The sequence below is a fragment of the Lissotriton vulgaris genome, chromosome 10 (assembly GCF_964263255.1).
Source record: "Lissotriton vulgaris chromosome 10, aLisVul1.2, whole genome shotgun sequence".
Lineage (NCBI taxonomy): Eukaryota > Metazoa > Chordata > Amphibia > Caudata > Salamandridae > Lissotriton > Lissotriton vulgaris.
Window position 1 is genome coordinate 734,129,809 of NC_141698.1, and position 23,453 is coordinate 734,153,261.

At 43.1% G+C, this 23,453-nt stretch overlaps 1 protein-coding gene across 8 annotated transcripts in view; it reads right to left on the reverse strand.

The window, feature by feature from the left end:
- WAC (WW domain containing adaptor with coiled-coil) overlaps positions 1-18,568 on the reverse strand; it is a 669,371-nt gene extending 650,803 nt beyond the window's left edge. For 2 of the 8 annotated variants that reach the window (XM_086941594.1, XM_086941592.1), the window contains exons 1-3: positions 18,312-18,559; positions 18,087-18,120; positions 16,453-16,648 (exon numbers count right to left, since the gene is read on the reverse strand). In XM_086941594.1, the coding sequence (XP_086797720.1) occupies positions 16,453-16,648; positions 18,087-18,120; positions 18,312-18,352 (271 nt within the window). In that variant the 5' untranslated portion in view covers positions 18,353-18,559. Of the gene's footprint in view, positions 1-16,452; positions 16,649-18,086; positions 18,121-18,311 lie in introns of all 8 variants that reach the window. The other 6 variants (XM_086941596.1, XM_086941597.1, XM_086941598.1 and 3 more) reach the window with 6 other exon arrangements.
- Between the last annotated feature and the right edge of the window lie 4,885 nt (positions 18,569-23,453).

Here is a 23,453-nt window from a genome sequence, read left to right on the forward strand (position 1 = left end):
TACAGAATATTTAGATTTTTTAGCCATACCATTGAGAACGCCCACTTGTCACCTCTATTGAGCGCAGCATCATAGCTCCTATATTTTTTTAATGCACTTCGACCACTGCCTGCATGCAGTCTTGCCCCTGAAACACCACATTTTTTTCTGCACTGCCTATAGGGTTCTCCATAAAAAGTGGATTATACCAGTGCATTATATTTTAGAAGTTAGGAAATTCAAGTTAACCATAAGAATCCTTAAGTCTGACACAAAGAAAAAGGAGTCCATATCGTGACCATATTCCAGCATGCTGCCTGGCTTATTCGAAAACTACTCATGGAGAACTCTTCTAAATCCTGACAGCAGTGTAGGTTGGACATTTAACAATTTAATAGAAATTCTTTAGATTTATATATTGTCAGCTCACACAATTACAAACAGCAATAGCTACATATAACAGAATGAATTTATCTATCTTGTTTTTGTATATGTGAAAACTGGTTTCCTCTTTCAAACATTAGGATGTATTTACAACAAAGGTTTTATTGCCTACAAATTCTCATTTATCATTGTATTAGATTCGAACTGTCGTTTTTTTATATTTGAAATTTTAACTTGGTATGACACTGTGCCCAATTGTTTTCCAAAGTTTGCTATATTTGTACAGGACACAGAACCAATTAAACATTTTGTACTAGTTTTATAATCTGTGAGCTGTGGACTAAGCTTTTCTTAAGTTAATAATCAAATGCAGAGTTTTATCTTCTGTTATATAAATTTGAAATCCGAAATAAACTATCTTTGATTTTTGCTGACAAATTTTAACACTGGGGATTTATGTTGGACGTCGTATGGTCACAAAATTACAGAGGGTTAGATTTCATTTCCCTGGTATAACTTTGGGTTTAACACAAGGGAAATGAGGACATGTATTTATTAAACCTGGTTAACAACCCTCCGATTTCCTCCTCCACTACTTTATTTATCCACCTGAAAAATTAGGTTTGTAGCCATCAGTAAGTGAGATTTCTATGGTACAATATTATGGTGATTTTCAGGGCCATTTAAACCATGGCATCAAAACTTTGCAAATGTGGCTGAGTTAAAATTAAGGACAGACCCATATATGCAGAATCTAATGGCACCAACTTCAAATGGTGCAACAGTTTTATGTAAGGTTTTGCCTGGAGGATATTTCCATGCTCTAACTACACTGCAGGAGAGAAGACACTAATGATCAGAGATAAAATTCCAAGAAACTAAGATAGAGCCCTGATACTCTAGTAAGGTGTGATCAATAATTGACCCTAGTTAAGTGTCAGATTTTCCCTTGACATACTCTTAAACAGCAACACTACTGGTTAACATGATTTCAGTGTTAACCAGCATAATGCAATTTACAAAGAAACTTTAACCAGGTAAAACAAAAAAACAGAGCTCTAAAGAAAACGCAATCTCTCAAGCACACTAACCACAGGAAACAAAACGGATGCCTAAAAAGACCAAATGAGGAAACATGGAACCAATAACCAACATCTGTGATACCTACAGAAAAGGAGATCCACTGGCCTACTGACAAGGTTACATGGCAAGTTACAGCACTCCAACTACAACTTCCATGTAAACCATATATAATCTAGTATAGATTTGACAGGTACCATTGTTATAGGATGAGTCACAAATCATTGGTGTGGAAAAGCAATCTAACATTTTAGGGCAGGGCTTCTAGGTGGGGAGGAAGCAACATTTTTGGAATGTAACTGTTGCTGCCACTAACCACATAATGTCCGCATATTTCTATCTGGGTGCCCTTATAGAAATGGGTGTGTACTTATAGGTCGGTCTTCGCCAACAATACCAATATAGTAGGAAGATTTAGTCCAAAGCACAGCGGATTATTTTGGCTTAATTCATATACAAGCAACCAGGATAGGAGGTGTTTTCAGGACTGATATGCCTAAATTCTGAACTGACCCAATGTCGCAGATAAGAATTCCATAAAAATATAAGGCACACTCATCTACCAACTTAGGTAGCATGCTTCATCATTGGGTTTGCCACAACAATCCAAAACTCTTATTGGGACGGAGAGGCTACCCATTTACAGAGTACTTTTGTGCCTCCTATTATAAGTGGTAGGGATCCAACAAGAGGATACAAATTCATGTAGATATTCCTAAAAAGTCTTTAATATTGGATTCAAAAGAGATAGAGGAGAGGGTGCGTGTCCAAGATGGCGGCGTGATCGGGCGCAGGTCTCCGAGGCTCCCTGCCCGATCCCGCCTTAAAGCACTCATATGCATCACCCCTGACTTGAAATCCCTGAATTGGTTGCCGTTTGAAGCCAGAATACATTTGAAAATAGCCTGCATGACACACAAGGCTGTACACCTAAACTCACCCGGCTACCTTGCTCAGAAATTGACAATCTCTGGGGGAACCAGAAACACGAGAGGCGCAAACAATCTTCTGCTGAAACCTCGAAGATTCCGGAAGGAGAAAACATACAAGCGCTCTTTCTCAGGAATGGCGCCTAGGATTTGGAACTCACTCCCTCCCGAAACCAGGCTTCTCTCTTCCACTACACTCTTCAAAAAAGAAGTAAAAGCTATCCTCATGGCTAAATTCACCTGTACTACTATCTCGAACCCTATCAACACCCTGCGATGATCTTTATTACTTGCTTGACCACTTATCTATTTGTACGAGCTGTCTTATCACCCACTTGACTGCTTTGCAGCCACCCAATTGTATTATTTGTATTGTATGATCTACTGATTTACGTATTTGACTTTGTTCCCTCATGTTCCCTTCTGTACTCTGTGAACTATCGACCTACCTATTTGACTTTGTTCCCTCATGTACTCTTCTATGTAAAGCGCTCTGATATCTGCAAAGATCTTGTTCGCGCTATATAAAACTCTGAAAATAAAGAAAATAAATTGCCTGATCTCCCTGAAGCACGGGAAAACAAAGGGCGATAACGGAACACAGCCACGACCCCAGAACCCGGTCGCCCGGTCTGCACGCCTCGTGGGAGGCTCTAGACGCAAAGGATACCTGATCGCGGCTCTGTAATGGCGGCCGCTCCGGAGCAGTGATCAGCCCGAACACACACTGCCCCGACCTCCCTGGTGTCGGGACTGGTCGGTCGACTGAGGAGCCTGACTAGTTGAGCCCCCATCGCTGACACCGGAGCTGTGGCCCAGATTGACGCACATTCCTGTCTCTGCGACCCAGCCGGCGGTGAGGTGCGGACCTGCCAGCAGTCGCGAAAATTGAGGCCCCGGCTTTGGGCCTTCTACCCCAGCGTTCACGCCCTTCGGCGCGGCCCTGCCGGCGCGCCCCTACAGCGCGGGAGCGGACCCCGCCGGCTACGGACCGCATGGCGACACCCTCCCACAGCGGACCGGACCTGAGAGGGTGCCCCGGACCGACCTGGCACGATCCTGAGGCAGACGGAGAGAACGGCGCTGCGGTAAACCTGTGGTCTCCCCGGCCGGGACCGCGGCGGAGGGCCGCCCTCAAGCCAGCCAAACATAGAAGGTGAGGAGAGTGGAGGTGGGCACTACAGCAAGGGCTCGGGCACAATCAAGCTCCCGGTGAGGGGGCTGACCGGAAGGCCCGCAGGCTGGGCTGCACTTATGCCTGAGTAGCGGGACTGCGCACATTCCTGTCCGAACTATTGGAGCCTGACCTCGCTTGCCTTTGCCTAACTGTGTTGGCCGGGGATTCGGCGGGGGAGAATTGCGGCTGCTTAGGGTAGGGGGCCGTTCTCGCTACCCACCTGACCGGCTGCTGCCCTCTTTGGATGCCCGACCGCTGTTTGACCGCCCCCGGTGCAGCTGACCCTGCTTCCACACCGCTGACCATTAAGCGGTACCCGCCCTGTAGACATTGACCTCGGTAAAGCCGAAAGAATCGAGGTAAGACCTAGCGGTTGCGCGGCGGCGGTCTGCCCTTGCCCGCTGCTGCGACCCCAGGTGAGCCGACCCCAGGATAGCACGATTCACCCTTAATCTTAACGCACCGGACTTCAGCACTTACCTCCGACCCCTGAGGCTCATCACCCATCAGGGGGGCTAGTCACGACATGGCGGGACAGAGAGGAAAGAAAGGGCCCCAGACACTCCCTGAACTGTTGGCCAAGACTCAGCCCAAGCCCGGTAAAGACCCACCCTCCCCGGTGGCCACGAAAACTTCGCCAGCATCGGTAGACGACCAGATACCCATCACCAGATTGTTCCTGGAGACGTTGTTTAACTCCCTCAGAGACTACTTCAAGTCCTTAAAGCAGGAAGTAGCGGGTGAGGTCCCAGAGCTTCGGCGAGACGTGGAGGGCCTTGGGGAACGGGTGGTTGCCATTGAAGAGGCGGACCAAACCAGAAGCAACGAAATCGTACAGCTCCAACAGGAAGTCCTGCTACTCACAGACCAGCAGCTGGACGTTCAGGCCCACGCAGAAGACCTTGAAAACCGTTCTCGTCGTAACATACGGGTCCGGGGGGTCCCTCAGAAAGCAGAGGGGACTGATGTCAAAGGGTACTTGCAAGCCCTATTCAGGACTATTCTGGGGGAGCCAGCAGACTTTGACATCCGTATCGACAGAGCGCATAGGGTTGGGCTACCTCAGCGCGCCTCTGCTCCGCCATCGGACATCTTGGCCTTCCTCCCTGATTTCCCGCTAAAGGAACGGATTCTCCGAGAGGCCCGGCCAGCACAGCCCCTTCAGTTTCAGTGTAACCCCATAGCCTTATATCAAGACCTATCGACCATTACCCTGCAAAAGCGCAAGGAATTTAAGAGGGCGACGGACTTCCTACGGCAACAAGAAATCCCCTACTCCTGGGGCCACCCGTTCAGACTAATATTTAAATGGAACGGAAAGTTACACCAATTGCAATCACTTAAAGACACTTGCACCCTCCTGGGACTTGACCAGGAAGATGAGCCCACGCCGAGAGCATCGCAAGGGCCATCCGGGGGGTGGGGGGCTGGCAGGCGGTGGGCTGCTTGAAACCAGACGCCTCTGTCATCACACAGGAACGAGCTATAGCGGTGGTGGAGGTGGCCAAAGAGACCTCTTCCTCTGAATGATTGGTACTCGTTAGGGAGATCACTTACAGCACACACTTTACCCGTGTGATGGGGTGGGGGGGGGGGGGGGGGGGGGAAGTAGGGTGGGGGGGTGGCCATCTTAGTGTCCAAACAATTCCGGGGAAAGGTGAGGGATAAAGCGGGAGGGGTCAGGGGTCGCCTTTTGGCATACACCTTCCAGATAGGAGATAAGTGTCTCACAATAGGATCCATCTATGCCCCGAACACGGGACAAGAAACTTTTCTGAAAAAAAAAATCTCAGAGTTATCTCCCATGTGTCCTTCTCACTGCTAATCTCCAGTCACAGGTCCTAACTCTGCCATCCTCATGCCTCCCTCGATGGTCTCTTCTCACAAACCTCACAGTGTTGCATTCTGGGACTTGTAGTGTCACTGTAAGCATTAATAGTGTTTATGCAAAGTGGCATTTTCTACGAAACCAGCAGTGGCTCAAAGGGTCGCCTGTGACATGGAAGATATGTTCCCCACGTGCCCATGCATCTCTCTGTCGCCACCCCAGTCTCCACTGCCCCCTCTTCCCTCCGCCCCCACGGTCGCCTGCTCGCCTTCTCTACACCAGGTCCCATCACCCCTGCAGAGCACCCTCGTCTCCCCTCCCTCGCCCCCGCCTGTTGCGCCATGCCTGCAAACACGGTGCAGCTCCACGCATGGACCTGTAGGGGGCGCGCTCTAGGCCTGGCTGCTGTGAAGCACACACCGTTTCCTACAGGGTCTGTGCAGGCCGAGCCCAGCTCGCCTGCTGCACAATGAAGCCTGCAAACGAACATGTGACCATCTACCGGCCTGGGATGTCGGCGGGTTCTGCTGTGCTATGGCCCAGACGCCCCTCTGGAGAGCTCCTTTCCTACCCCGAAAACACCGCCCAACCTATATCGCTAATTCACCTATCACTCGCACTGTCATGAGGGTCTGGGATGCGGTAGCTGTCAGGAGAGGCCTTACTACCTTTCCCTCCCCATTCACTCCCATCCTAGACAATCCAGACTTCCCGCCGGGCAAAGACCCCGTGCCTTCTTGCAATGGCGTGGCACAGCATGTAAATGTGCTGAGACCTCTTTGACACACGAGGCTCTCTCACCCTCTCAGACATCAAACTAGGCTACGAGATCACAGACCATCACCTTTTTTAATATTTCCAACTCAGACACTGGCTCGCCGATCCAGCCATCACTGCCCTGGTGGATCGTCCACTAACCACCTTTGAGAAATGGCTACTAACAAAAGAGACCGATCGGCAACTTATATCAGGTATATATATAAAATGCTTACACTCCCACCTGCTCTAGGCAAAACAGCGGGTCAGAAACGCTGGGAAGCTGAGTTGGGTAGAACGCTGACACCTACAGAATGGAACGACATATTACAGGGCCTCACACACCACACCACACGCAACACAATGGGTAGAGAAGCAGCCATGAAATTAGCAATATATTGGCACCTTACACCGGTCCGGCTTCATAGAGGAAACCCGACCCGCAGCGACTTATGTTGGAGAGGATGCGGGGAACGTGGCACACTAACTCATATTCTTTGGGACTGCTGCGAGGTCCGGGGCTGCTGGGACATGGTCCTGAATGACAGACTCCACCTTCGACACTGAAATCCCGAGATTTCCTGCCTACACTATCCTAGGCCTGCCCAATACACTCACTTTTCCCCTGAAATCTATTTGAGGTCGCCAAATGGGCATTGCCATGCAAGCGGCTACACAACACATCTTATCACTCTGGGGATCGACCAACAAGCCCACGCACGTGGGATGGCTACACAAAATCTGGTTCACCCTGGGGATGGAACGCATACAGGCCACCCTCCCACACACTACTGATACATTCCAAAAAGTTTGGCAGCGGTTGATATCCCTTTTGTCCAAGGAGATTAATGAAATAACTTGCCCAAATACCTTCGACTACTGCGCCTTACCGAAACTGCAACTGAAACTCAAGAGTCTCATGACTGATCGCACTATTCCCTGACTATTAATGGAAGTGTTTCCCACATACAGCACACTGGTGGGGAGGGGGGAAGGGATGGGACGGGACGGTGGGGGGTTTTCTGGGCTTTGTTCTTCCAGTTTTGTTCTCCTACATTGCCTAACATTTGCATTTTTGGTATCGAAACGCTACTGTGGTATGTCCACCTCATTTTTTTACAAGTCACAGAGAAGACGTGCCTGTGTCCCGTTCGCTTGGTTTACCTCATACAATGACATTGTAATGCGATGCCTATCTCTGCTTTCAAAATCAATAAAATACATTTGAAATTAAAAGAGATAGAGGATTCACATGGATGTTAAGAATAACTACTGGTCCCGCATTCCCATGGTCCAGGTGTTCAGCTATATTACAGGCCCTGACTGGGTGACTTTAGGACCTGAATCCCATTTTTATGGAATGCAATTATGAGACATCAGAGCATTCCCAAAATTAGGTATATCTGCGACAAAAACCCCTTCCAGGCCTCAGAAAATCTACTCGCCCGCTCGCAATTGAGTGTAAAATTTTATCATGTTGAGCTATTTTTAGCACCTTCTAGTCCCATCTGGCAATTTAATTTAGACTGGAAAGGAGCAGGTGTGCTGTTCCTTCAGAAAGTGAATGAGGAATAAAGATGTACTTAAATGTTTTTATCTCAACACATTTGCTGGCTGTTGAAGTTAAGAGGTCAAATGTCTGTCTTTTTACTAACTGCTGATTGGAAAATTGAGTTTATTTTTTGCTCTTTTACTAGAGATCGGGGTTTTTGTCAAGAGAGCGGTCTGAAGATGTCAGTTATTATTCTCTAACACAACATTAAAATAGCCTGTTAATTAATATTACAAAATATATCCGGAATTATGAAAGCTCATTTTTTTGTAATTAAGAAGTGTGATGCAAAAAAGTGAAATAGGAGCAAAACAAACCAGAAATCTTTACTTGGTGATATGAAAATGACATTTGGAAAAACTATATTTCTAAATATTGTTTGTACACTATATAGTTTTATCAGTAAAACAGCATGTCTGTGGTAAAGTTGGTGACCATCTGCTGATTACAAATGACAGTGTGCTACCACTTCAACCTTCAATTATGTATTTATTAAAAGGGACAGTTTTTAAATATGATTTGAGAGACATTCCTGCCCCAATGACAATACTGTTAATTAACTAAGAGGCCAGTCGGGGGTCATGTGTTTCCTGTGTCTAGATTTGTATTATAAATGGAAAAAAATTGAGTCTATTAAATCAAACAAGAGTTTTTGTGTACAGCAGACATGCTGGACTCGCACATTTGAAGGTGCTTGTGTGTTAATGAAGAAAATGGCGGCTCGATGAATTAAAATAGTGGCCCATGTTCACATCATTTGAAACCAATTTATGGGTCAAGAGCATTAAAAACAGATCAAGTCGATTTTTTAAGTCACTACACCTGCACGTCTAGTAACATTTTTATGACTTTAAGGCCTACCATCACAACCAGATTGCCTGTTTGAGCAGGACGTGTACGGTTTGGGAGGAGCCAATCACTGACCGATCTCGTTCCCCCCTCCCATTCGTGATAAGCACTATTATAAAGCCATCCACCCCACTCAATTGCTCTATGTACTGCCCTTATTACTTTTGGCCAGCTTTTTTTTTTAAAGTCAAAACGTTACTAAGTTAAAATAAAAAAATATTTAAATCACGAAGGCTTCATCTAATCAACTATAACAGCTGCTACAGAAACAAAACACATTACTCGCATCAACAAGCTCTGCTCTTACTACATGTCCCAGAAGCATTATAACTCTGCCTGATCTATATTGCCTTGATTACCGTAACCCAATGCTTGCGTTCAAGCATACACTTTTGACATGACTAGTGTTATTTTATTATGTGGAATTTATAGCACTTCCAGTGTCACAGCACAGCTAGCACCTGACAAACAAAAAAAATGCATTTAGAAAAACACAAAAAGTATTACTTTTCACAGTGGTGTAACTTGTATAATTGGCATATGTTACTCCAATCACCAACTTGGCACCCAAAGCTGAAATCTCTGACAAGTTAACAAATGGTAGATCTATATATTTTATTGGGATGGTCCATCCAAAAATCATTGCACGTTAAACTAAACTGTACTAAGAAAAAAATGACATTTTCAGATTGCATAGATGATTTAGGTTCCGTTTTTTATTGTAGAATTTAAAAGTGTACACTTTTTACATTTGAGGGAGAAGAGGCTATTCTACCAATCCCAAATCTTGTGTAATTAAGATTGCATATAATGTAAAAATGTCGGGCATACAAGTATAAATATTGTGGAATCCTATTTCACACACAAATTTCATGAACAAAAATCAAAGGAATGCTCATCACAAAGGTGCACATTTATTTCTGGGGGGGGGGGGGAGAAATGATCTCAGATTTGGATGGCTATTGCCAAATTCAAATGGAAAACGGCTTTAAATGCTTTAGTACACTAGTTGAGAGACTTAAATAGAAGGCGAACACTAAAAAAAATTGGTATGTAATGCTATCAAAACTGAACGCTTCGGCTTTCAGGGACATGAAAATGGTAACTTGTCTGTATCTCAAAGCATTGGCATGTCAACACTGAAGCTGAATCTCAGAATGGTAGGATCATAATTCAAATGTTGGGCCCAAATGTAATACTGGCTTGCTATTCAATCAGCAACACAAACCTCTATGAGGCCTTCCAGTATGAAGAACGTGTAATGATAGGCAAAAGTAGATTTCAAGTTTTCACCTTGTAAAAGTAGGTGAAAATTTTGGGTAAGAAATATTAAGTTTCTCCAACAAATTCACTATTAAAAATAGTTCACAAATAACTAAAATAAACTTGAACAATAAACATGAAAATTAACCAAATCAGCTTTTAATGCCAACAAAGACATCTGCAAAAACAGGAGTAATTAAATGTAATTTCAATGGAGATCAGCAGCACGAATTGAGAGATGTGTGTTAAACTTTTGAATTGGGGATTCCAAACTCAACATGTGCAAATGGAGAAAAAAAAAGTTGCATGAAAAGATCAGGATAAGGGAACTCTGTGCAAGCATTCCTCAAACAATTAAGCAAGCATATTTTATTTGAACTTGTGGCAGAGATACATGTGACATTTTTAAAAGGAATGTGTAGGGTAGGCTCTCCAATGAGTAGATCATGAGCTACTTGTAGATCTCCAGCTTCCTGTGAGTAGCTCTCCTGTGTGCAGCCTAACCTACTCAATTTGATGCTTTTGCTTGGTTTAATTAATATATGTATGCCAAAACTGAAAAGCATGTTTTCAAGATGAAAATGTGTGTATTTTCAGAACAACTTTTTGAAGCCGATTATAGAAAAATGGTTTTATTTGCTAAATATATTTGAAGCTGATATTTCAGTGATAAATCAAACAGCAGCAGGGAATTATATTGCTTATGTTATTACTGTCGTACGGAGGGCATTGTAGCTTTGACTTATTACCCACAGAGTTAATCCATATTGATCAGACCCTCCAGGAATTCGAGGTTTGCCGCAAAATCGGCACTTTGTAAAAATGCTGCGGTTTTTGCAAAAGTGCCCGCAATAAAGAAATTATGAAATACCTCTAATCCGGGCGGCCATAGTTCTTGTCCTGATGCATATCATTATCATTGGTACATACCAGGCCTCGTTTGGGCGTTGCAGCACCAGCTCTATCCTGTGTTGTAGGTACCTGCCCAGTCATAGTTACATGAAGCAAGAGCTGCTCCAAACAGAGCTCCAGATTCGCGCATCAAGTTTAACTAAGTCTAGTGGAATACCGATTGGGCTCGCAGTTTTAGCAGTATTGGAGTTTTTGATTAATTGTACTGTCCTCTCCTTAATAATGGTTGGATATGATTTAAGTCTGGTAGAGATTTAACTGAGGCAATGACAGATTTGCAAAGGGACTTCATCTGAACTTCCCATTATTTTCTTTATATGTACAGGTCATTGCGCTGTAGATAAGATCTAGAGACCTCTCCAACCAGGGTCCATAATGGCCTTTCATTGTGTGTTGAGATTGCGTGCGTTAGTTTGGCACATTAATTTACATGTTTATCCTGTTTTATTTCTGTAATTCTCCTCTAAAGAATGATCCTGGAGTTTAATTGTTTCATCGCATTTCATTGAAGGGATGTTTTAAGATGGGACGTAGAGTCATTTGGTGAATCCACTTTGCATTACCTATTTCCTGATTGTTGGACTTGAGGAAAGCGATTTTCTGTGCGTTAAATAATTTTGTGATCAAGATAGTCAGAATGCTCGCTAGGATGTTTTGCTAAGTTTGGATCCAGTTGTTGCTAAAAATGAAATAGCACTGTGCACGTTCAAGGTGGGGCTTAGTGGACAGAGCTCATTGCATACATTTAAGGCTTTGTTCTTGAGTGTGGAGTTCCGTTTGAGATTGTTTAAATTTTCAACTATCATACAATTATTATTTGAAGTTTTCCTTAATTCTAGTTGGTCTAGTTTTATATTTGAAGACAGTACATGCCTGCATGTTTTTATTTTTTACTGTCACAGCATGCCTGTTTCTGGCTCTGTAGGGTGCCCATGTGTTTCGCTCCAGTTTGAGCTCTTCAGAGGTATAGCTTTGTCCAGACACAAGGGAGCATCCAGTATAAGTCAAGAGAATACCCTCAGAACCTATACTAAAGCAAATGGAGTATTCCATTTTCAAGGGATAACAGCCTTCACCTATGGGCTGCTTCCTCTGTTCCATATCCCAGGTTGCCTATTTCAAAGTGGCATACTCTGCTAAAACAGTTTCCTTTGATGTAAGGCTGAGAATGAATGATTAGGAGTAAAATAAAGTGCCACAAAAATGCCGCTAAATTTCCATATTTGTGCAGCTAAATTTGCTAAACCATGACGCTACATCCTGGGGGGGGGGGCCGATTGATAACACCTTGTTCACATTACTGCTGGCAGCCCCGCCTGATGCAATGAGGTTATCTCTACTGAATTTTGCATAGGGTGGTCCCTAGTGTAATTGTGACTGATATGGTCACTATTACAAGACTAATAATATTAGTAGCTCTGGATGAAAGGTTGGAGACCCCTGGTGTAGGGCTACTTTGGATTCAATGCAAATACTACTAAGTAACCCTGATGCAGTTATGTACGTTTTAATTTTTATACATCTGACTCCATGTAGACATTGAAAAGTAATGGGGTTCTGTGGAAGAGGTTTTAAACCATTAAACACATTAATGATTTGAATTAGCAGTTCCTACAGGTTCAGTGGTTTTATGAGAAATATTAAAACACGTTTGCGGCTTTCATGTTCATTTTAAATGTAAATACAACTAAAACTGTAGAGGAAAACGCCTATTTTACCAGATGTTTTCAAAATTGAGGGCCATGTAAAATACCGGCCAAAAATTATATTAAGTGACAAAAATACTGCCAAAGTTGCAGTCAATGAAGAACCTGAGATAGCTAGAAAAGGAGGACTTGGCAATCGAAATGCAGCAGGAGAAAGACTAATTGAGTTCTACCTAGAAAACTTGCTTTTTTAATACGTGGGCCTAACAACCCAAAATTAAGACTGTCCATGTGGCCCTCACCAGATGAGCAACACCAAAATCAAATAGACTACATACTCTGCAACAGAAGGTGGGAAAGCTCAGTGAGGTCTGCAAAAACATATCAAGAAGCAGATTGTGGCACAGACAATGAACTGTGTAATATTAACGCAGAAGATAAAACTAATTGGAAACCAAGACCCAAATACCATAAACACAAAGTTTATTCAATCACCGTGGAACTTAGTTATAATGCCATGACCTAATACAACAACTGCGATGAGGGCTTTATATGTGTGCACTAGTCACAACATAAAGTTCTCAACTGTTTGTGGTATTGGCGCACAACTCTCAGTGGTCCACTGCTATACTGCTATAGGCCACTATTTCATGAAACAAAGTAATAATTAAAGAGAAAGGAGCGTCTTCTCTTTATACACAATATGTCAATGCTTAAATTACATAAGTCCAAAGAACAATCCACAGGCCATGCTTTAATTCCAATGTACTCAACATATTTTCATGTAAACTAAACAATAATATTGACAACCAATTCTGATATATTCAAAAAACAAATTTTCATGATCAATATACAATGAGCTTGACAGCCAACGCGTTTCGTCCCTTTGTTGGACGTCATCAGGGCTAAAGTCCACCATAAGCGTGGAAGGGTATACTCAGATGCGAGTCCCTTGCTCATTGCACCATCAGGATTCAAGCAAGCCGGGCCGAAGACGGATGGAATGCCAGAAACCGGTCCCCGGAAGCTTGTTTCCTTCCCAGTATAAGAATTGGCTTGGTAGTTTGGTCTGCCCTGTTCCCATGATGCACTGGGCCAGGGTCAGACTAATTTGCATATAGCCAAGTTCTGAGCTGGGATGGTGCAGTGAGCTAAAAAACGGTGATGGATCAAGCCCTGATCTTTGGACTGGGTAAGAGTGGTCTGCTTAATTCAGACACTCTGTTCATCACCACCCCCCTTTTCTGAATCATTTTTGTCCACCATAAGCGTGGAAGGGTATACTGTGAGTCCCTTGCTCATTGCACCATCAGGATTCAAGCAAGCCGGGCCGAAGACGGCTGGAATGCCAGAAACCGGTCCCCGGAAGCTTGTTTCCCTCCCAGTATAAGAATTGGCTTGGTAGTTTGGTCTGCCCTGTTCCCATGATGCACTGGGCCAGGGTCAGACTAATTTGCATATAGCCAAGTTCTGAGCTGGGATGGTGCAGTGAGCTAAAAAACGGTGATGGATCAAGCCCTGATCTTTGGACTGGGTAAGAGTGGTCTGCTTAATTCAGACACTCTGTTCATCACCACCCCCCTTTTCTGAATCGAATTTCAGCAAAAGGCAAGAAAGGATGAATATATGAAGCAAAATTTTCAAGAGATAGAGGATAACAGAGGCGGAACGAAAAACCTCTTTTGGAACATCAAGGAAATAAAGGAGAAATTCTACACACGTAGTGGAATACTAAAGGACAAAGAAAGAAAATATCGCATGTATGGAGAAGACACAAAAAGAATATGGAAAGAACATATAGAAAACGATACAAGCAAGATGAAATCATGTCAAAGGTTTTAAGATCAACCTGTGAGCTGGAGACTGATATGGAAAGTGAGGTTGGATAGGCATTGAATCTCATTGCTAAGTACAAAGCACCCGGAACAGATGCAATGCCAGTTACATTGTTCAAAATAATAGAGGATGCCTTGATCAAAGTAACAGCTATTTGTCAGCAGATATAGAAGAGAATGCAGTGCTGGAAAAAATGGAAGAGAGCCATATCTGTACCTTACCCAAAGAAAAGGGATGAAAAAGATTGCTCCATCTATTCCACAATAGCCGTAATAGCACATACCAGTAAGACCATGTGGAGGACTACAGCCATACATGGAGTGCGACTCACCAGATGTACAAGCTGAATTCAGACAAGGAAGAGGAAAGCATGACCACATTCTTAACATGCAATGGGTAATTGAAAAAGCAAGAGAGTTTTAGTACTACTTCTCTGCTTTATAGACTAAACCCAGGGATATGACTTAGTTGATGATGGAAACATGTGGAATGTATTAAAAGACATGTGTGGGCCAACCCACCTGATCAGCCTCATGAGTAATTTGTACACCAACCAAGAAGCGACAGGGAGGACAGATTATGGAGAAACAGCGGCTCAATTTTGCAAAAGGAATCTGACATAGTTGTATCCCCATGTTTCTTTAATCTCTATACTGAGCACTCTGTGCAGAAATCAAGACTGATATTCAGGAAGGAAACAAAATTGGAGGAAGAAAAATCAATGGCCTGTTGTATGCTGATGACAACTGACTACAGAGTGAAGAAGCTTTTAAAGCAATGATTGTCAAGCTCAAAGAAAGAAAAAAAGAGCGGCAGCTGGACTAACGCTAAATGTGAAAAAAAACTAAAAATGGAAATTTTATTAAGTCTCAAAATTGCCAAAGGAGAAAGAAGATAGCTAAAGACATCATTTTTTTAAGTCACAGCCACGTCAAAATAGCAGCTGCAGCCCTGTAGGTAGAAGACAGCTAATACGGAGAAGAAAAGCAATGACAGGCCTGGACAAAGTGATAAAGAGCAAAGACATCTCGCTGACAAAAAAAGATACAAATAGTTAAAGCAATGGTCTTTCCTTTAACAGTGTATGGATGTGAAAGATGGACTAAACAAATGTTTGAAGAATTGACGCCTTCTAACTTTGGTGCTGGTGACTGCTTCTGCATATCCCTTGTACTACTTTAAGATTGAAGCAATCTCTACTTGACTACGGGGGGGCCCGGTTGGGAATGATGGAAGGAAATTGGAAGAGAGGAAGAACAAGATCACGGTGGTTAGATACAAATAAGAATCTCCAAGACCTAAAGAACTCTTATCAACCGAAACTGGAGGAATTGTATCCATTTAATCACCAAGAGTCAGACACAACTGAATAGATAAAGACAAGTGATTTTCTGAAGTAACCACTAAACACTTTATACTAATATATGCTTAAAACAGGACACCCGACAACAAAAGATCCAAAAAACAAACCTATCTTTTGCGGATAACTATACTATGGTTGTAAGCCTTAGAAAATTAATTTTGGCACATTTCCCGTTGATATGTTTCTACAACCAATTTTTAGTAGAGAATATATGCTTCAAAGTAGCATGTAAATGCATTGCCAAAGTCCAACATGAGAAGTATGCAAATATTTGGCAGTAGTGGTTACAAACATGCCACAGGTATTTTTAATTCATTTATAGATGTCTGAGGCACAAGGAAGGAAACATTTAATGCCTAAGTATATTGGTATCCCAAAATCATAAAATACATTTGGGGCCTCTAGGTACCAGCTGGTCATGAACAAGTTTTTCACAAAAAAAAAACCTTAAGGCAAGAGGCTTCTACAACAAACAGGAAATCCAATTCTTATTAACCAGAGCTAAACGTTGGCAGACTATAATCAGTAACTTATTTGTGTTTTTGATAAATAACAGAAAACTTCTCCAATGGTGATGGAATTTTTCCGTACCCTACATTTCTATGAGAAATAGTGCATTCTTTCTGCGTGTGATAATAGAACTAACAGTTAGATAAAACATCAAATTAAGAACAGTATAATACATTAAACACAAAAAGTAAGAAAAACACCATTATGACAGGATTTGTTTTCATGAAGACACGCAAGAATGAATCAAAAACAAAACTAGAGATGTACTATATGTAAATAGAAAGTAAAAAAATTGAAAGTTGCAAATGCTCTTTGACCTGTGTAATGTGATGTCGTTCTGTGTCCAATTAAATGCAATTATAAGGGGGGGGGGGGAATACAAACTTACCACCGTCTCTCTCTCGCACCCTGTGAGTATGTGCACTTTTAGCCTTGCTGTGTCCCGTACTGTCACTGTATTTGTTTTCTGGACTATTGGACCGCCGCAACATTTTATTTGGAGGTGAAGGATCTGCAGGATCTCGCATCTTTTCATGGCGGTGATCCGCGGAACTAGGATGAGTTTTCGACGAGTATTTAAGAGTCTACAAAAAGAAAAAAAATTGACAATTCAAAGAAAAGAAAATTATTTCTTAGGAAGAGCAGAGGAGTCTTTTTTACGTATTCTCTACTGCTGTTACTGTGTAATGCTGTTATCGAGTAATGCGCACAAACTTCCTGTACAGAAACTGCCTATTTTTAAATTAATGCTGTAGCCAAAATAACATACTAAACTTTGCTAGTAACGACAATAATCAAACGTTAAGAACTTTTATGTGTTTTTTTTAAACTACCATTTAGATTTAATAGTGGCTCTACAACTGCTTTCAGATTTCCATTAACACTGGTCCAGACTATCATGTGTCCTACAAAATCAAAACTAAAAAAAAAAAAAAAAAAAGTTTGTAGAATTTGCTTATGTACTGGCAGCATAAATCAGTTACTGGTTAATAATTTCAGGATTCCCTCAATCAGCTGCACCACAAGTCAAGCCAACGCTGTCTAAGAGTTGATGCTACCAACATAGAGGAAAATGTATATTCTAGGAGATGGAAAGGACAAGCAGGGGAAAGACCACTGGTTCAATAGTAAACTATGATGAAGTGAACAGAGGGCTAAAAATATAAGCTCGATAATCAACACCACAGCCAGGCAGACCCGCAGTGTTCACATGTAATGTAATTGTGGCGTTAACCTATAGTCATTTCACATGCTGGCATGGTTTGTATGGCAGCTGAGGCAATGTAACTCACTATAATGCAGTAAAGTTAACGTGTCAGCATTGTATTTGCGACAAGCCTATTAAAGTAGTAATTCATTATTAAAACATACTTCACGTAACATACAATAATTAGTGTCTAACAGTGTTTTAAATGGAAATATAGAAGTGCAGGTACTATTTATGTGGAGTACCTGTTCGCTCCTAAAAAAAAAGTGCTGGCACTCATCCACTGTAATGTATTGCAGCAGTGCTTAGAAGATACTCCCCTTCATAATAAAAAAGTACAAGTACTCTGTAGTAGACAGTACCTGCCCATTTAAAGCACTGGGGTCTACTCATAAAAATAGTAACGATGGTAGGAAATACAAACCTGCAAAAAAGTAAAGTGTAAAGTAAAAACGTAACGTGTTTAATGGTCGATTTACTTCCGCACTTTAAAATCGTATTTCACAGGTTATGATTTTTCCACTACCAGGACACCCAACGCTATTTGTAAAATAAATAAGTCACTGTCAGTCTGGGTTTATCTACTAATTGTAATGTGACTGCGAGTGGGCATGTCGATAAGTTCAGGCCCGTGCTCTTCCTAGGCGCTACTGCCCTGTTACACCCGGGACCATGTATGCAGGAGGAAGGGACTGGTGGAGGCGGGGCGCTGCTAGAGCAGGGAACGAACGACACCGCTGGCTCTGCAGCAACGGGGCCTGCGCTGCCCGGAAACCTCGAACTAAAGTACGGCGGCCCCAGCTGTGGATAGGTACCTGGTAAGGCTGCGACTCTCGCCGGTCGTGACAGCTGAAAAAGACCAATAAAAAGACAGTATTAGAGGGGGCCGCCAGTCCCCGGAGAAGGGGTCCGTGATAAAGGGTGAGGAATGGGACGCTGCGCTCACGGCCCCTGGCCCCGAGGACTCTTCGCTGCTATACAACAAAAATGGCGGATTTGTCATTACAGAAAAACGGTTGTGCGCAGAAAGTGCGATTTACCCATCACTGAGTCTCGGCTGTTTCCTCGCATACATTACCATCAATGCCCTGCGTGTGTGTGGGGGCGCGCGGGGAGGGGAACCGGTTTCTGCGGCCAAGGGGTCGCAGCGTTAACGGGGGGAGTGGGGCGCGGGGGGAGGGGGGTCTGTTACAGGCACGAGCGCTGGCTGTCCATCCTCCAGCAGCGCGCACAGCCAACTACACAACACTAGCGAGCGTAGGGCAGGCAGGCTCGCGGGAGCGGCGACGCATGACTCACGTCGACGCGAACGCCCAAGAGGAGCGTCCCAAAACATTGGAGCGCACGCGCGCGAGGACGTGCTCTGCGGAAGAGGGGTGCGCGTTCAACTTTCGAGTATAACTGCGCGTTCCAATGTGAATAGAGAATGGAATGTTGAGAAGGAATTAAAAACTGAGGGAAGGCAGCCACTGGAAAGTACTATACAGGAGATTGCAGATTTACAATAAATACAGTATACTCTAATACCGAACACAATTTAGTCTGCCAGCAACCCGTTAATTAGATCTTTCAGACACGTTGACGTAGTAAATGAAATTCTATAGGTACATGTTTAAAAGCTAGATAGTAATTTAGTGCGTTAGTTAAAATTTGAAAAGATAATGTTACTAGATTTCTGATATTAAATTAAATTGAAAAGAATTGAATTTACTGATTGTGTTATAACGGATGAGGTGGGTGACCACATTCTATGCGCACTGTGATTGCTGGTGTCTATTGCTAGTCCTTTTTCTTTGGTTGCTACATTCCGTGCGCAATTAATGGACGGCCATGTTGAAGTCGGGAACTTCCTATTTATTTCCACCAATAGGTGCTATGTTTCTATGATGGCGGAGTTATTCGGGCACGCGCATTGTCGTGCGTCATTTCCGTGTGCTCTTGTGGCTGTTGCTATCGTCGGTCATCGTGTGGAGTAGCTGGGTGTTGGAGGTCTCATCTCTTTTTTTGGGTTTCTTGGTATTGTTTGTTCTTGAGAGAGAGAGATGTGTGTTGAGGGGCGATGAACGGCGAGATTGAAGATTGCATTTAGTCCCGATGTAGCATACGGTTTTAGAGATCTGTGTTGTTGACGCTTCACGCGCGCCTATAACGCTATTCTAGTACTGCGACGCCATTAGTGGGTTGTCTGGAAGTATGGTTTCTATTCGGGACATTCGGCTTTCCTGACATTCTATCGGTGGTTAGAACCCGGACTGCACATTCGCCGTCTCCGTGGCACATTGAAGGTGTTAAAATGTTGCTGCTTTGAATAATGCTCCTTATTGAACATATTTGAAAGTAAGATAGGTAGACTTTTAATTCACTATAATTGATGTGGGTGGGGAGAAGTTCTTTCGGATGGAGAAATATACTTGTTAAATAGATTTATTTTTTCAAATGCGAATTACATTTTTTTTAAGGTGGCTTAATTTATACCGATTTATCGTTTATAACGTTATTGGGGTAGTTATTTAGAGAGGGTTGTTTTCGCTTCTTATGGTAGGATTATAATCTATTTGTGCTTCGTTTGCGTTCAGACCCGGCGCAGGCGTTATCTAAACATTCTGACAGAGCAAGGCTTTAACACCTTTCTTATGTGTAGGGAGGGGGTAGTGGAGACTGGAACGAGGATGTTAGTCCCATTATGGTATGTGTGAGGGTTTAAATAGCCTACCGGCACACGTCAACGCTTACTTGGTGTTCTAATACAGGGATCACTTTCATTGCTACACAGTGTAGGAACTCGCTTTATCTGACGTGGTGGTGATATGGAGTATTTACATTAACCGCTGGAAATGGCTCGCGCTCAGACTGTCCAATAGGGAAATTGTGCTTTTTTAGCCGCCTGTGTCCCTTTGTGGAAGAGTGATTAAAGGACTGTATCACTCCAGGCTGTGGGGAAAATACATCTCCGTTTGATCATTTTTTTTGAACGGGGGAAGTGTAACTCTTATTGTAAAAACAATTTCGACATGGACTCCATGTAGCATTAATTATATAATTATATTATCTAAACAGTTTTGCTCGGTTGTTGGTGTTTAACATAAATACGACAATTTAATTGTTTAAGCAGTACAGCATACGTTATAGCAGACTAGTGATGGATGGCTAGGTAGTTTCAAATGTTTGTAGGGAATAACGTGGCAAAAAAGACATTTGTGGTAAGTGTAGAAGATTGAAAGCTGAGGGGAGTGTTCATTTGGGAGTCCTGTGAGCCAAAAATATATTGGGATGCTACCCAAAACCACTGGTAGAGTTTAGAGTCAGAAAAAAAATAACATGAAAACCAGTTCCCACCCACCAGTCTGTGATCTAAAGATAATTAGTGGGGTAATCAAGTGTTACATACAGCACACGGACAGAGAATGGTTTTTAGTAAAGAGGTGATTTTGGCAGTCTTCATCAAATAATTAAACTTTTTATTTTTAAAGTTTTCATTAATATAACTTCTTTTTTTCAGGGAAAAACTGGGTTTAATACAGGAAAGCAAAGTCAAGATGTACTGTTTAGGTTGAGCCTAGCGCTGCTCTGCGAGTCTTGTGGGTCTGACTCCTCCCAAGCATTGGGTTGGCTTTTGCATGTCTTTTTGTAATCAAAGCCTGCAAATGGCTAAAGGTAGGTGACTATCCCACCTCTTCTGAAAGGTGCACTCACATGGCGTTTTGCCCCGAGCAGCGGGGCGGCAGCTGCACCGCCTCCTTGTCTCCCCTGCCTTCTTGTCTCCCCACCTGTATCTTAAACTATGGCAGCCCACCTTTCTATTGTTTTGCAAACCTCCATTTAACTTCCCGTTCCGTTTGTTCCACCTCCCTCCACGGCCTCTCAACCACCCTGCTTTCACACAAAGCGCAGCCAAGACAGTAAGTGTCTCGTAATTACTTAAATGCCGTGTTATTGATTATAGACATTGCCAGAACTAGGGGAGCTCGTGGGGACTGTACGTGAATGGGGGTTAGGTTTGTACAGGCGTCATAGACGGGAATCCAAGATCCAGCTACCTGCACCACTGCTGCTGCTTCGGATTTATTGCTGCTAAAGGTTCCATGTGTCCTTTTGAGCCCCACACAGTTCCTGCATCAGCTGAGCCACGAAGTGAGGGGATGCAGAGTCTCGCAGCATCCCTTTACTCCATGCACCCAGGCCCCCTCCTGGAAACTGAGTCTCCCATGTCCTATTCTGCGAAAGCCCATAGGGATGATAAACTCCCAATACTGTGACCACCACTTACATAGTCCTTCTCTCACCCCTGCTGATGTTTCGTACAGGGGTTACATCTCACACGCAGTGGGCTCCTGCTAGCACTGCTTTACCCACAACTACTTCAACTCTTCACTTGTTATGTATCTACTCTACCCCTCCCCTTGGCATTCCCTTAGCTCGTCTTTCACAAATACAACCGGTGTGAATGCTTTTCAATCTCCTTGCCAACCCTCCTTCGAACTTTTGTTTTCTTGGGTTGCAAAATGCTTTACTCCTATATACGAAACGGCGTAACTTTATTTTCCTTTTCTATGCAGGTCTGTAGTTTTTCAAACAAACGTTATTACAGGTGTATTTAAAGGGTAAAAGACATTGCCACTTAAAACGCAAATAGCTCTAACACAAGCCTATTGGAGACCTAGTGCATTTCTAATGCTTGTTTTAATCTCCAGTTTTGCTGATCTGGATGGATAGTTTGGCACCCAGCTAGCGATCACCTTTGAGAGTCTTATTGTCTAGCATTCAGCAGTGATACAAGCCTATATGATGAACCCAATGAAGGATCCTCTCTGGCTTTAGCGCACACACAGTACTTGTGGCTTCCTGTCAAGAAATATAGGTATTTCCTGTAGGAACTGCCTAGCACAACAGATGGAATGGGGCCATTATCTGAGGAGACAGAATGCAGAACGTGGACAGAAACAGGTTTCAGTGCAGGTTCTTTGGAAAATGAAATTTCCTAGTTGAGTCTTTTGTGGTATGCGAGGTAAATCCATAGAGAAAATAAACTAGAATAGTCATTCCAGTTCTGGGATTACTCAACTTGGAAGGGTGCACAAAATCTCCAAGTAAAAGCCAGTCTGTTTTTCCTGAGTTTAATTTGCAGGCACTTTTTTTGCCATGTAGGTGATTCATCTTCAGGATGCAGTATGTATGTGATATCTCTCACATGAAAGGGCTCCGAAAGAAGCTTCAATGAAAAAGACAAAGGAAAGGAGCTAATATTAAACAGCAGGTCAGCCACTTACATGATGTTTCTCTGGTACTTAGTCACTTGTAAATATCAAGATTCCTTGTATGGAATGCCACTCTAAGCTCTAGTGAGACTGCAGTGGTATTACCTGCATTCATTCATGCTCTTGCTCAAGTAGAGGTAGTTTTTAAACGCTAATTATAATGTGCATCAAACAGCAGGGAAAAGCAATTTTCAAGAAGAGTTGAGAAATCACAACTGAATCCATTCCTCTAATAAAGCAAACACAAGGAGATGATGGACGGAGTGCTGAAACTTTTCAGTCACTTACTCCCAGTCACAGATCTGGGTTGGGAACAGTCCAGCCTGAACTGTCAAGCCAGGTCTTTACTGAACTGGAAACCAGCATCTAGGGACCAGTTTCTGGGTAACACCATCACCCAGGTTAGCTTGAATCCAGTAGCAAAGTGAGCAAGGGACCCATGTCTAGGCATACCCTGCCAACTAAGGCGAAACACAAGGAGATGATGGACGGATTGCTGGAACTTTTCAGACACTTACCCCCAGTTTCCTATAATATGGCATAACTCAGCCTCTGGTTTATGAAGAAGCTGATTTCATTTAATCAATGTATTTTAAAAAGTGCCTCATAATGTGCCACAGTCTTAGATATGATGAGATTGTTGCAGGCTTTTCCCACCAAATGCAGCCACGTTTTAGAAACCCAGAACACCTCTGGGAGGTGCAGAATTGTCCAACCTTCCAGTTCATATCTGGAAATCGTGCAGACTGTAACACCTAAACCTTCTATGTGTTACTTGAGGATTGTGTGTTTAGGGCAGGGATCAGTCCTGTGAACCTAGAGGACTATGTATTTTAGTGAATTCTGAAGCCTATTTCCCCTGTGATGACCATATAGAAGAAATTCACACTATATATTTGAAAGGCGTTTTTTACACCATAATTAATG